Source organism: Anser cygnoides, chromosome 10 (assembly GCF_040182565.1).
Source record: "Anser cygnoides isolate HZ-2024a breed goose chromosome 10, Taihu_goose_T2T_genome, whole genome shotgun sequence".
NCBI classification, from domain to species: Eukaryota; Metazoa; Chordata; class Aves; order Anseriformes; family Anatidae; genus Anser; species Anser cygnoides.
Window position 1 is genome coordinate 14,691,007 of NC_089882.1, and position 14,664 is coordinate 14,705,670.

The 14,664-nt window shown below is 50.1% G+C and overlaps 1 protein-coding gene across 4 annotated transcripts in view; it reads right to left on the reverse strand.

The window, feature by feature from the left end:
• NCKIPSD (NCK interacting protein with SH3 domain) overlaps nucleotides 1-14,664 on the reverse strand; it is a 48,620-nt gene that overhangs the window by 8,831 nt on the left and 25,125 nt on the right. For all 4 annotated transcript variants that reach the window (XM_048072594.2, XM_048072597.2, XM_048072604.2 and 1 more), the window contains 4 exons: nucleotides 12,891-13,519; nucleotides 6,164-6,334; nucleotides 4,640-4,726; nucleotides 3,721-3,859 (listed from right to left, as the gene is read on the reverse strand). In XM_048072594.2, coding sequence (XP_047928551.1) covers nucleotides 3,721-3,859; nucleotides 4,640-4,726; nucleotides 6,164-6,334; nucleotides 12,891-13,519 — 1,026 coding nt within the window. The remainder of the gene's footprint in view (nucleotides 1-3,720; nucleotides 3,860-4,639; nucleotides 4,727-6,163; nucleotides 6,335-12,890; nucleotides 13,520-14,664) is intronic.

Sequence of the window (14,664 nt, forward strand, 5' to 3'; positions counted from 1 at the left end):
AAGAAAGCTGGGAACTGCTGTTTACTCTTGCTAAATGGAGAGGGAGGACATTCAATAACTTAACTATATTTCATACTTACATAAGGACCTCCCAGCTACAAGGTGTCAGTGATGCCAAAGCTCACTGTAGTAGGAACAGACTGACAAAAGTAGCAGGAACCTGCACGGTTGGAGCTGACAGGTAAAAGTTGCTCCTAGGTGTAACCAACCAGCTACCGTGGGCATGTTCCCACATTTGGGAGTGCTTTTTTCCTAATTGTTCACTACGTGGTCTCTTCACTCCTTCCTCCAAGGCATCTGGAGCCGGTACCAGAGGCGGGATGCTGCAGTAGATATAGGGACCTGCTGTTCCTGTGTTCTTAATAAGGCTTTCACAATCAAAGCATTTTCTCTCATCGCATCAGGAGCGATAAAATAATGATCTGAGAACTAGAAGCCAGTGATAAACATACAGTTGTAGAAAATAGGGAAGGAGATTAATTAGATATGGATGGGGAGGGTGGTTTCACATGTCCTTGGCCCATCTGCCATGAACTATTGTCCATTCATCTTGGCTGACAGCAGACTCACTATTAGGTGGCAAATCTTGTTGGATTTGCCTAAGAATGCTGAATGAAAGGATGATGAAAACAGTCTGAAAGCTGAACTCGGAGAAAATCTGGATTAACCTGGTGCACTTGCTCACCACAGACTCTACAAGTTTTTGGAGTGTTCCTGCTGTCACAAGTCTCATCCAAGGCTGCGCCCTTTAAGATGCTGAAGAACAGAGTAATTGCCAGCCGAAGCACAGCCTTTTTTTTCCTTCCAGAGCAGCACGCGTGGCTGCAAGCACGTAAATAGCATTAACACAACTCTCCTGAAGCAGAGGGACGCTGTTGACGTCAGACCGATGAATGTCACTCAAGTGGCCACGAAGGGTGGCAGAGATGCGGCTGTGTGCTCACCGGCCTGCACTTCCCGAGCCTGCTGAGGTGCTGGCAAGAAAGCTGCTGTTATGTGTGACAGGAATTTCTCAGAGGCCTTCAAAGACCTTGCTTTCCACCTCTAAACACAGCAGCACGAATTCAGGCGCTGGGAGCAGACGCAGCTGTCTACAACTCAAATAAAAGGAGCCTGACAGCTGACTTGCATGTACACTGAGCTGCAACAGGGGAGAAAGTCACAATTACTGAGTGGATTATCCCCGTCTGTTTTCTATGGAATTGTTCTGGCTAATTCTGCCTCACTGTGTCTTATTATAAGCTCTTCTAACACTGATAGATGTGCAGGCCAGGCGCATCAGAGGGAAGTGGCTGTCCAGAAGCAATAAGACCCAAGCATCTGGCAGAAGAACTGGCCAGCAGCCAACACGCCTGCCTCGACCCCAGGGTAAAGCTCCTTCTCATCAAAGGCACCCAGCATCCACGCGCAGAGCTTCAGCCTCGGCTGCTCTTCAGTAACAAGCCAGGAGGGATCCCACAGAGCTGCTGCAGCCAGTTCGACAGTCCCCGGTGGCTCAGTGCTGGCACTGATTGCTCCAGCCCCTGCCATCCGCAGAAGGGATTAGCTATTGCACGGGATGTCATGGATCAGCTGCTATTCCCCAGTTCCTAGTACCAAAATACGCTCAAGTCATTCCAGCATTCAAGGTCGTGTTTTCACACGAGGTACTGCTTGCCATTTGGCAGCAGGACACGAAGCAGTAAGCACCAGAATGGCAGCAGGGAACTACTAATGCCCTAAGTCACCTCTGAAGGACAGATACGTCTGGGTCAAGGATGGTTACTTCGCCGCAGCCCTGCCGAGAAGGCCAGGAGGATTGGATGCTGCACAGATGAGGTGCTTGCAAGCATTAGCACGAGGAAGGCAGCAGAGCATCAGGACATCACTTTGAGGGGCTCCTGTAACCAAAGAAGAGCAGCTTTTAACTGTTTAACAGTATTGCCTACATATTACAGTGAAGAGGGCAAATAGCATCTCACTTGAGACAAAGTTAAGGAAAGAAGGGACACCACACAGCGGCAGGTTAGAAGTCCAGGGGACGTAGCAGAGCCACTTTCCGTTCACTTCCGCTGCAATGCTTTTAGGTCCCCAAAGCAGAGTCTCACACTTGCTAGGAGACGGGCCTGACTCAGCCCACCACAGGTAGATCAGCAAAGGTGTACAGAAGTCACCCATGTCAGAGCTTGATGCTCCAGCACAAGCAACAGGCAGAGGTAGCTGTGCTACTTGGGATGATGCAGCCCCTGGGAAGATGCCCTGGACAGCAACGCCGTGACCAGGCAGGACGTAACAAGGGGCTCTGAGACAGCTCAGGATCAGCTGAACAGAGCAGAAGACTGAAGGCTGCTTGCATGGCACAGGAGAGGTTCACCTGGAGACAATCTTTACAAGTTAGTGACAGGTACATAATAAAGTTTATTTTTGGCAGCACAAAATCAGTAGCATTGTCAGAGAAGCACAGTCATAGCTCTGTAACCGAGTATTATTTGCTTCTCAGGCAGAAATACCTCCGCCTAGGGAAGAGGCTTCTCATGCACATACTCAGAAAAAACACCAACAGCGTGACAGGTTCACTGCATATAATTGATATGCTGCGGTAACACAAGGAGAAAGCTTAGCCAACACAGCCGTAATGATCTCAGTCCCCCTCCACACTAACCCAGCGCGCTTTGTGCAGCCCTCAGCTCAAACAGGATTTTTCAGTCAGTCCCCACACGAGAAATATCTGCACTCCAAAGCATCTAAGCAAAGGTGATCACAAAGCCTCGTGGCTTGGCTTTCACCCTCCACACCCCTGCCCAGACACCGGATTAACCCCATGAACCCTGTCCACCACACAGGCTGTTTGGCACAGGCCGTAGCAGCACGCTGCGGACAGGGACAACTATTATGCATGTCCAAGGCAGTCATCTTGGACATTTCCCTGGCTCACATGAAATGGGTGTGACGGTCCTGTTCTGAGCAGAACCGTCACCCTACAGGCTCATCTCCAAATTGCACTTCTCCATCGGCCCCAGGACGCTCACAGCAAACCAACAGGGTGCAGGCTGCAACCAGTGCGCAGGCAGCAAGACCTCAATATGCAGCTTCTTCTGATTTGATCCACACAGTCACTCAACAGCTACTTTAATTGCAGGCCGCAATTAGAACAAAACACATTTTCAATATCCACTTAAGGGAAAATGTAGTATATGCCACTGGCAACACTGGTGGCCTATAGACTGACCTCAAAATGAGAAGTAAAGTTGTGACTGCCCCAGGCCAGGAATGCATAAGGGGCTGGAATGTAATGTCATGGCAGTATTACTGCATGTTCACCTTGCTCTTTGGTTCTTCCTGGGAGACAAAGGATACCAAGCTAAGTAGGAGCTCTGGGGGACAACAACAGCAAAATCTGGCAACACAACCTCCAGGTCCGCAGGTGTCTCTGGTCAGCATCATGAATCAAACTGGAACAGCTCAAAACGTGCTTTAAGACCTGTACAAGCAGTGACACAGATCACTAGTGGCACGTTCAAGAGCTGAAGGGCCTTGCATCATTGGACTGAAACATCCTCTCCCATGCATTCTCCACTTACATCTGTAATAACCTGAAAAACTGTAAAAACAGACACCCTTACCCCCAGAGCACTGAGCATGTAGAGCAGTCAGGCAGTGACAGGCTACCAGCGCTGCTGTAATCCATCTATCTAAGGGAAAGATGGCCCTGGAGACCTGAGCACAGCAGCTCTGGCTCACCTTGTGTGTGAGTCTGCATGTCCCGGGCCAGCTCCATGGGCAGCACAGAGTTGACAAGCGTTGAGATAACTGCAGCATCCAAGTTGCACATGGCTCCAAAGCATTTCAACAGCAGCAGCCGCAGTGGCACCCTGTGTTCCTGCAAAAACAATTTACTAGATCAAATCATGTCACAGATGAGGGTTACCCAAAGGTGAGAGACATAACTGGCTAAAGTTCCCACTGCTGGGAAGGCTACAGATCCTCCCAGGGTAACAGAGAACCTAATGCTGAGCTCTGGGTTCAGATACAGATGTGCCAGATGACAGCTAAACGCAGCAAGGCTTGATGTGCTGCAGCTGGGGACTCAGACAGGATGGGGAAAAGCCTCCAAGCCCCGCAGCATCCTATGGCAGCAAGGTCCAGGAAAGAGGGGAGCAAAGCAACGCTGCGTAGCCATTGAAGGCAAAACTTCCATTCTTCCTGTGAATACTGATTTTCTTCCTCACTCCCAAGGCTTCTGCTCACAACCTACTTTCCTAAGCAAAGCCATTTACTAATGCACAGGAGTGCATCAATTAAATGAGGAGCAGTCACAGCCTGTCAGCTTACCCAAGGCATCCTCGGATATCCATTCTCTAGACATTAGAGATGGTGATTCTGTCCCTCAACGGAGCTAATAAAAGCAGCAAGCTTTCCCCTTCACAGGGCTAGCTTCCGCTTCGGCGTCTGTAGCGTCCTCTGCTCTTCCATGCAGCGTGCATGCATAACACGAGATTTGCCAGCACGGGGAAGAGACGTGCTACAACTCCAACAAGTTCACAGAACTGCCCTGTCCAGGGGGAACGTGTTTCATACATTCATCAGAGCAACCCTGCTCTTTTGCATCTTCAGGGAAGCCTCAAAAAGAAGAGATATTCAAGGCACGCTGCCACCTTACCATCTGATAATATGCCACAAGGGACAGGACGGATTCAAACTCATTCTTCTTGCACATTTTCTTGCAAACTTCTGGGTCTGCATCTGTCTGGAAGCAGGAATGAACTGGTCAGCCCAGTGACACATCAAAGCAGCAAGGCGGCCGCCGCAGAGAGCTCCAGGGAGGCTATAGCTGCTCTTGGATTTCAGTAGCCCCAGCTCAACCACCTTACAAAGCAACCAAAGCTAGAGCACAAACAGCTCCAAACCCACCACCCTGGAGATTCTGCATCAAAGCGAATTCTTAAGAAACATCTCTGCAGTACAGCACGTCTTGGGCTGAAAACATCTAAAAACCCCTTGACCTGAGCAGTACCTTGATGAATGTACTGCAGTTCTGTATGGCAGCTCCAGTGCCGGTCCCATACTGAGAAGCACTGTACCTCCCCCCACGCTGAATTTGGAGGAAATTGTTACACAAAGAAGCAGGCCCCGCAGTGAGACGGTAGCTCATGTTTTGAGCTAAAAAGACAACGGCATTTACTACACAAAAAAATAAAAATTTGTTCTGCTTATGTCAGAACCAGAGAGGAATACAAAACAGGTGCCACAGCAAAGTCAGTGCTGGCGCCTGTTTGTAACACAGGCCATGTCACTGCACCAGGTGACAGCTCCCATACCGTTGTGCTCCCCGTACACAGGCGGGCTTATACGGCCTAGAGACAGCACCAGAACAGCATTTCCCCCTGCTGTGCACTGCGGGGATGCACCTCTCCCATACACACAAACGTTTTATAAATTTATAAGTGTTTTATACTTGCTCGCAAAACCAGCTTTGAAGCTCTCTTTCATGAGAACTGAAGAACTTTCACATCTTTGCATTTACTGGGCATCACCCTCCAAGTACTTGTTGGAATAAAGGCAGGGAGAAAATAACTTGGTCTGCCTGGACACGCTGTATACTTGAGAAATTCCACGTATTTAGAGCCAGTTAAGACACTGGTTACAAAGACCAGCAGAGCTTTGGAAGCTACAATTTGGTGCAGCTCTATATCACGCTTCCACTAAAGACTTACAGCAGGGAGGGTACGAGCAGACCACAGAAGGGAGCGCTCAGGATATGGCACAGACCCTGATGTCAACTTGCACACACTGGTCAGCCACACCAGCCACAGAAGGTGTTTTAAATGGACCTACCTGTGCAATATTTGCTCTGGGAGTTTTTTTGTTTGTTTGTTTTTGAAGGGGAGGTTAGTATTCTCCTGTGAGAGGTATATACCACAACCACCATGAGTAACAGTTCTGTGATTCCTTTCATAAGCGCTTTGTAAGGCGGAGTGAAAGGCAGTTCAAGAGCACTGAGGACCCTGCACAGAAGGGGCAAGGCTTCACACCAACTGTAAGAGATGCACAAGAAGCCTATACTCCCTGAAACAGCAAATCTGGTGGCAACACAAGGACAAAGGAGACCAGAAAAAAAAAAAAAGAGGAACTTCACCAGCATCTGTCTGCTGTGCTATGCCTGCAAAGAGAGAAATTTGCTCACCAGGATGCGAAGCAGCTCCTCCAGGTAGCAGCAGATGACGTTCTCGTCCTCGTAGAGTGCCCAGCTGCGCTGCTGAGCATCGTCCTTGTGCCTGGCCAGGTCTGCGAAGATCACCTCCAGCCGCTGCTCATCGTGGCAGATCTGTCCCGAGGGCAGCCCTGAGCTCAGATCCTGCAAGAGGACAGTCAGTGGTCACTGGGGTCCTGACAGGTAGCTGTTGTTCGGGTGATTGTTTCATGCAATCTTCGTCTCAGGACTGGCAGTTGGCCTCATTCAGTCAAGAACTGGCAGCAAAAAGACAGTAAATTTAAGACCTGGCCATTATTTCAGCTTTCCTACTTTTTGGGGTCTCTACTCCCCCCCCTTTCCTTTCACAGCCAGTGCAGCCAATGAATCAAATTGGACTCCTGCCCTCAAAAATAGGTGCCAGGACTGGTGCACAGTCACAAAGTCTTTAAATCCAAGCTGTCATCACCCTGCTGGAGCTTTCGCTGGCTTCCAAGGATGCTGAAATATCCAAGAAGCCTCACTCAAGCAACTCACACCCTTTTTTTCCTTACTGCCTGTAACAGCCTATGGCCGAGCCAGTCAAGCCAATGTTCCCAGCTCTTTTCTGGGTGACAGAACGGTAACATAGCAGACTCGCACATCACCAACTTCCCACTTCCCTCAGCAGCAGGGCAGCGTGCTCACAGAACAGCAGCAGCCATCTCCCTGTGCAGGGGGTGAATGCTGCACTAAGGGGAATGCCCACGTACTATAAGACAAACTTACGGCAACAAGCCAGCTCAGATGACTACAGCCCTCTGCACATTTCTGAATATTTAAAGAAGATTCAAAACGCTTGGCCAGAGTACTACGCCCAGCACCAGCCAAACCCTGATTCCCCCTTCCCACGGGGCAGCAAAACATTGCTGCACTGTTCACAAAAGCAGCCCGGTGTGCACCACGAGCATCAGGCACCCCAACCTCGCTGAACCCCAGGGTTACTCCCCGCAAAACAAACAAGATGTTGAATGATGTGAGGGTATCGTAAGAACTACCTGGTTTCCTGAAAGCAGAGCAAGATCAGGAACCTGCACACGGAATGGGGCTGATTACAGATGATGAGCTTAGGCAGCATTAGGAGAGGTAAGAACTAATTTGCAGAAGAACCTAAATTATATACACAAGGGCTTGGCAGCAGTGACAACAAACAGCAGGAGATCAGCAAGGTAGAAGAGAAATGAGCTGAGAAATCCAGACAACAGGGCTAACCAACTCACCGAGACCAAAGCCTTAGCAATTTCGGGATGAAGCTGTCTTGCAGCATGTGGTGACAAGTCACGAGCATTCAGTGTGAAGAGGCCTGCCCTGCTATCAGCCAGGGCACCCCGCTGCCGCGCAGCATCTTCACCTCCCGAACACCCAGAGAAGATTTAATCCTGCCCTGGCACAGCTCCTTTCAGCAGGTCGGCTGCGCAGCTGGTGGCAGCGAGCCTTAAGCTGAGCTCACAATACCAGCAGAGTGACTTTGCACAGAAAAACGAGCCCGTGTCCTCCGCCAGGGACAACAAACAGCCACACACCCAAAGTAAGGGCGGCACGCGCCTGCCAAGCGAAGGAGCACGCACCCCTCCTGTGCATCGTCAGCCCTGCAGCCTTCTTGGGAGAACGGCTCCAAGTTTATTAACTGTAACATTTAATCTGCTTTATTAGAGACGGGATTGTTAGCAATTTGCTTCGTGGTATTTGGGGTGTGAACTAATTAAGGCTTTGATTCAATGTTTCAATTACATAATAAGAAAATATTTTTGTTCCGGCTGTTCATTACATAATCGTTGCCAGCAGATAATGAAGGAGCACACGCGCAAGTTTAATTCTAACATCAGACTCTCTCTCTAAACTACCGGGGAGCTGCGGATGGCCAAGCAGCTAACTGGGCAGCCAGCTCTGAGAGAGGACGGACTGCTTTCCGTACGCGAGCACAGACAAGAAGTCGGTGCTGCGTGGTGTTTGAGCACAGAGCAGGTTTGCTGAGGGCTCGCTTGGCCCTGCCACCTCCCTCTCTGCAGGAGGACCTGCGGCACCACAGTGTCGCCTCCTGGCCTCACGTGCCCCAGCTGCCAGAGAGGGCTCCCCGCTCCCATACCTCGCTCCACTGCCGGGGTGTCTCGGGGTGAGCACTTCAACAATTACCTGTTTTAATCACCGCTTGATTCAACCTCTTATCACACATCTGCTTCCTCCGACCCCTCACCTGCAGCCCTTACACCTTCACCGAACATCGAGCTCCTAAAGGACTCGGAGGAGAGGAACAGTCGTACAGTCGATGAAGTCATACAGCAGCTTTTCATATAGATTTGAGACAACTGCTTGAGGGGGATCATTTTGGGAATTGCCTTTGCTGGGGCAGCAAACCTGGCCCCCGCGGGGATGCGGCGCTGCAGGGAGGCACAGCTGCCACACGCAGGTGTCACAGAGACAGAGGGGAGCTGGGCTGGCTCCCACCACGCTGGCCGTGTTTGGGTAAGGTCTTCGCAGCCTTTGCTTTTCAGGTGTGCCATCTGCAGCCCAGCAAACGCTTGCTCTGCAGAGGTACTGGTCTCTCTCCGGGTGACTGCGGCCCATCCAGCGCTGAGCGCAGACGGCTGCGTGAACGCTGGCACGGCCCTGTGAAGGCTGCTCCTCTAGCAATTAGCGAGCAAAGGACTTGCCTAAGCACTAATGCATTCCTCCCCCCTCCACATTCACGTTTCTTACAATATCTCGCTAAGGAGGAGCCCTGCTTAGATACGCTAACAGCACAGCCAGATGAGTCAGCCTTGAAAGCACTCACCCCGCTGACTTCCCCATTATCCCAGGAAAGCAAAGGGACAAAGACTCCCTCGGAGAAAAGCCAAACCCCAGAGAAGCATTTGTGTCTCGTTAAAAGCAATTTCTTCTTTAAGCAGAGCCAGCCAAAGAACGAAGGGGAACTGAAGGCGAGAGGCAGCGAGGGCTCGGGGCAGAGCTGGAGAAGCGCGGCCACGCCAGCCTCGAGGTCTGACGGGGCTCGTCGGGGACAGCAGGCGGATCATGAGCACATGTAGTGGTGACAGGTCACAGCCCAGCCCTTCAAGGGAAGCCCTCTCACGTCCCACCCCGACCCCCTACCTTGCTCCTCCGTCTCCAGCATGGCCAAGAACCGTTTGACCTCACCCAGCAGCCCGGGCAGATCTCCACGCCCCAGCTGACCGACAGGGCTTTGTCGGTAGCTTCCGAGCTTCAATCGAAGGCAACCAGAGATGGTTGAGTAACAAGTGGCACTGCTAATTCAATAAAAAGCAGGTAAGTGATTTCTAAGCACGCTCACTCAAGGTGTAGCTATCTTATTAGGCGATTTTTCTTGCCTCACACTCAGCTTAACAAATCCTGAAATCGACCTCCCTAGACAAGACAGCTGCGGTGCTCTCCCCTCCTCTCAGACAAGAGATAATTCTGCAGAGCTGAATGCAATCACACATCACCGACACATACTAATTCCAGCGATTCTCTAGATGCTTGGAAATCAGGCAGCATCTATACTGTCTTCAGCTACAGCCAAATTTCAAAGAGATCCCATGAAAGCCAGCTCCACTTTATCGCTTACACGGTTCTTGCAGCGATGCATTTGAAAAGAAAACGAAAAGGAAGCTGTCATCTCCCTTCGCTTGCTTTGCCCAGTCACCACCCTGCTCACAAGGAGGGGACATTGCCAAGGCCAGGCCAATTCCTAAATGGGGAAGCCAATTGGGCACTTCTGCTCCCACGGGTCAGGCTTCCCAAAGCAGTGCGGTATTTCTGAAGTCTCTCTTGAAAGAGATGAGCCCCTGCGGGCCCTCCTTGCCTGAGCTGTTCTCCCAGCCTACCACTGCAGCACCTTTCCAGAGGCTGGGGTGCAAGGCTGCCCCAGCAGAGGGGTCTTGTCTCCCTCCACAAAACCCACTTCTGGGTTGTACAGACTCCGCAGTTGAGGAGCAAGGTAAATAAAAGGGAAATGCCACCGCGATTCAACCTTCAGAGAGCACTGGGAATAAGAGCGAGGTAATGGATTCCGAAATTGATTTAGTAAACCAGTGATTTGACTTCAAATTAAGACTGGAATAAGAGCAGAAAGGATACAACTAATTAAAGGCTGTGATACAACAGGTTGAAACAGGTATACCTACTATAACCACAGCAAAGTTTTAATCAAGGATAAAATCTCACTTTGTTTTAGGGGGTAGAAGAAAAACCTTGAGGAAAGCATGCAAAAATATCAACCATGTATTTGCATGGATTGGGGTGCAGAGGGATTTCAGAAGTTATAAATTAAAGAAGAAAATGCCCTTGACCTAGAACAGACGACTCAGCAACAAATCTACACAGAAATCCCTGAGATGGTGGAACGATTTGGTATACTGAACAACACAAAGTCTACAGCAGTAATTTGTACCATTAAACTGGGCTGGTGGAGCCGCAGCAGTACAGCCACCTTGCAGTTAGAGCTGGTCTTTTACTCTAGAAGGAACAACCTCCCCTGGCACCAGGCTGCTGTCCATCAGCGGAGATACATCTCTGTGGGATGCTCAGGAAAAACACACGCCCTAACCACGACACTTACATCCGAGCGCTGGGCAAGCCAGCCCTGCCTCTCCCTCTGAGAGCAGCGCCGCTCAAGATACGTAATGAAGTCTCTTAAGCAGAGACAGGCAGACTGTACCAGGCATTTTTAAGCCTCACAGATGTTGTAAGTGACCTATCTATCAGCTGCAGGTAGATCCATCCTCGCCCCCGCGCCACCGTCAGAATTTCTTCCCATGCCTTTCAAACCGGTTGCAGCGATGGCCATGAAACAGGTTCTCAAATCCCAGCTGCAGAAACCTGGCACACCATCACCTTCCACAACCTGACTTCTGTGGCGTTACGTTCAACACCTGTTCTCAGGATACAATAAAGATAAAAATAATATTCAAGTCTTGTCCACGATCCTAGTAACAGAGTCAGAGCCAAAGCATTTGTGTGAAACAGCTAATTTTTTTTTTTGCTGAATCTAGCCCACACATTACCCTGTATTGTTATTGAAGCAGGAAGCAATTAACCGTCGGGTTATAGCCACAAACTGAGAACTGTTGATTGCTTACGGGACACTATTCCATGAGACGTTTAACTAGATCATGATTTGATCTGAAATTTGAATGCCAGTAGTTTTCATATTCAAATGCCTCTGAGCAGTTCATTATAATTTTGCCATCAGCAATGGAACTCCAATCTTAGATGTTGATAGGAAACGCACTCCTTGGGGCTGTATTTAACAAGTGGGAGCTAAAACTTATTATCCCTCCAACTAAAGCAGAGGGCTGCCCAGATGTGCTTTGCTATTTCAACGACTGCTGCAAGAAGCACTCTTATTTCCCCCTTCTCTGTCTGTAACAGAGGAAGGAAGAACAATGTGATCATTTGGTATAAGGTTTAGAACAAGGTCAAGATAATTCTCTTCCTCCAGTGGATGAAAAACTACTCCTTGGCAGTTGTTCTGAAAAAAAAAATAGGGCCGAGGAATGTTTTAATGTAATAATAGAGAAGTACACATCTGTGAAAAACTAGTTTTTATCACTTTGATGAAAGACCAAGCCAGACAAACAGAAACTTTGGGAACTCCACAGTCAAGAGAGACAAGAACCACACGGATTTATACTATGCATAGGCATGCTGAATCTATGCAGAGTATGTACAGCACAGTAGAAGAAAAAGTTTATACAATGCCTTATTTTATTACAAGGCTTTTATTAAAAAGCGCTTATTACTAAGGCTCCATTTTCCACAGCTTCTATTTGTTGCATCTGTAGCAGAAAATACCTCTTTTAAAAGTCACTGTTAATTTCTCTCCGATTTTATGCTGCCACAATGGCTCTCCATAAGCTTTCACAATCAGTGGTCAGCAACTTGCATCAGAGTAAAAAGAGAAGGAAAACAAGTAAGCTTGCTTATTTTTTTCAATACCAATCCATCTTTTTGCCACAGCCACAAGCTGGAATAGTTATTCTCCTTCTTGCTTCTGCACAGGTACAGTGAATTAATGCTAAACATTCAACACAGCCTCATTGGATTATTCCCCATTCTTTGATAGCAAGTCTCTTGCAATTTTATTTATTTTTCCCTTTTAATTTCTTGAGTTCTTTAGGGTCCCTCTGCAAGCTTTCACTGATTAACGACAATCATGACTGCTAAGCACAGGCTTCATGATTTCCCCTTCCCATCTGATCAAAAAAATGCTCCCGAATAAACCCTGCTTGTCATCTCAAGTCCTGCTGCATCCATCCCATCGCTGCTCGGTCACCAGCACCGCCCTTGGGACCCGGAAGGCGGTCATCTCCCAGCGATGCCCTCATGTGGTTCAATTCACTGCCACCCACACCACCACCTCTTCCCCCGCTGAAACCTCCTCCGAAGCACCCACCCCTCCACCACCGCCTCCCAGCTCCAAACTCAGATTTAAGCTGGATATCTGCAGCTTGTTTGGGGAACAAACTCCTGTCTTCCATTTCCCTGAGGCCAGTACTCACGCCTGGTTTAAACCCTTGGTCTCCCCAGCTCGTTATTTACACCCAGCTCGTGCTTTCCCCTGTTCTTTGGCATCTCCCTGCACTTCCCAGCCCGAACACCAGGACAGAATTTCTCCTGAGCTCTTAACACTGGCGCCGTGGCCTTTCAGAGCAGCCAGCCAGCAGCACCCCACGTGCGTTACCTTACTCTCCACCACGGAGATGAGAATCTGCTCCATGATGCCGCTGGTTACCGGCACGGAGGTCTGGATGTGGCCGATCACCACGCCGATGGCCACGCGGGACAGCTCGTAGCTGAGGTGGGTGTTCCTGCGGACCAGCTCGATCAGTTCGGCACCTATCGTCTTGGGAACGGATGCCACCAGCCCACTGGGCTCTGGTGGCACCGGCTCCACCGCAGCCGCCTTCTTATCCTCGAGGCAGAGGGAGCTGAAAGCATCCAGGCTTGCTGGGGCTGCTGGGGCGGCTTTCTTCCCCTGCGGGGCCTTCTCCCCATCCACGGTGTGGGACCTCCGGACCCCGCCTTCAGACGGCGGTGCTGGGGCAGCCCGCTTGCTCTGGGGAGATTTGCTGGCCCCGTCCTTCGAGGAAGTCCCGTAGCGGGAGTGGGTGACGGAGCCGGCGTCCAAATTGCGCGTGATGGTGGTGTGCACGCTGCGGCTGGGCACGGGGGGAGGCGTGTTGGCAGGGCTGGAGGTGGCTGTCGGCAGAGCGGTCTCCGAGGCGGAGGAAGCGGTGTACAAGGTATCCAGGGATGTCGTGCTCATGGAGGAGGCACTAGAAGCTGACCCGGGGATAATTTCAACAGCATCTGAAAAGGGAACAATTAAAAATGCCTTAGCAACAGCATCAAAGGGAAAAAAGGAAAAAACAAATTGCTACAGCGCGGTCCATTAAAAGGTTCATTGTGCATGCTACCAGAGCAGTTTAACTCCTCTTCCTGCCTCACTTATCTCAAAGCAAAATTGTATCAAGTTCCCTCTGGAGCATTCCCACACAATCACCTCTTTAGAAAGGGGAAAACTACCCTATTGAGATAAATACCCTTCAAAGGGCTTAGTATTTTACGCAGGGGAAAGGAGGGAGGGAGAAACAGGACTAAGGGACAGAAAGAGTCTTTTCCCCTGGCTTAGCATGGTCTTTTTTCTGGATTCAGGATATGAGCCCTCACTTTTGAATACTGGTGCCCGAGAACTGCAAGCCACTGATGGCTTCGCATGCCAGCACCCCTCTCCTGCCCAGACCTCTCGCTGCAGCACCAGCGTGCACCACGGTCAGTGCAACAGCGAGGCTCACGTCTGGCTGGCACACACCTGCAGTCACTCCTTTTCAGCACACTTGAACGTTTGACCACGAGTCCCACAGGCCTGCTGGCACACACTGCTTTTACATCCCGCCACGTTATCTGCTCTACCCTACTTCTACACGCTTCTCTAGTGCTGACTCACTCTAGCAGGGGTGGCTGTCCAGCCTTTCCAGGAAAAAACACACTACAACCAAAGAGGCGTTAAGAGTTTTCTTTCCTAGCATCCGCTCTAATATACAGTTGCGGTGAACCTTGCCCAGTTATTTCTAGGGGGCAGAAACATATCCAGGCCCTTCCCTGACTACAAAAACAGACACTTACTTGGGCAAACACTGGGATATCTTCACCTAGAGCTCAGGGAGCGCAGCTGATATCACCTGCCCAAGTATCCCTGCTGCCTTGCAGGGTTTGTTTGGTTTGATACAACTGCTTATGTCCTTGCCTTCAGGCAAAATATCCTTCCCTTCACCAGATGAGGGTCCGGTGGGACAGACACGTGGAACACCTCCTGTGTGTCTCGCAGCCAGCACAAATCACACCCTTTGCTGTGCATTTGCTGGCCAGACCCCAGTCTTCCTGCCCTTTGTTTCTGGAAGCCCTCCACCAGTCCAGCCACCGGTAGGAAGGCTCCAATCTCATGGCAAAGCACA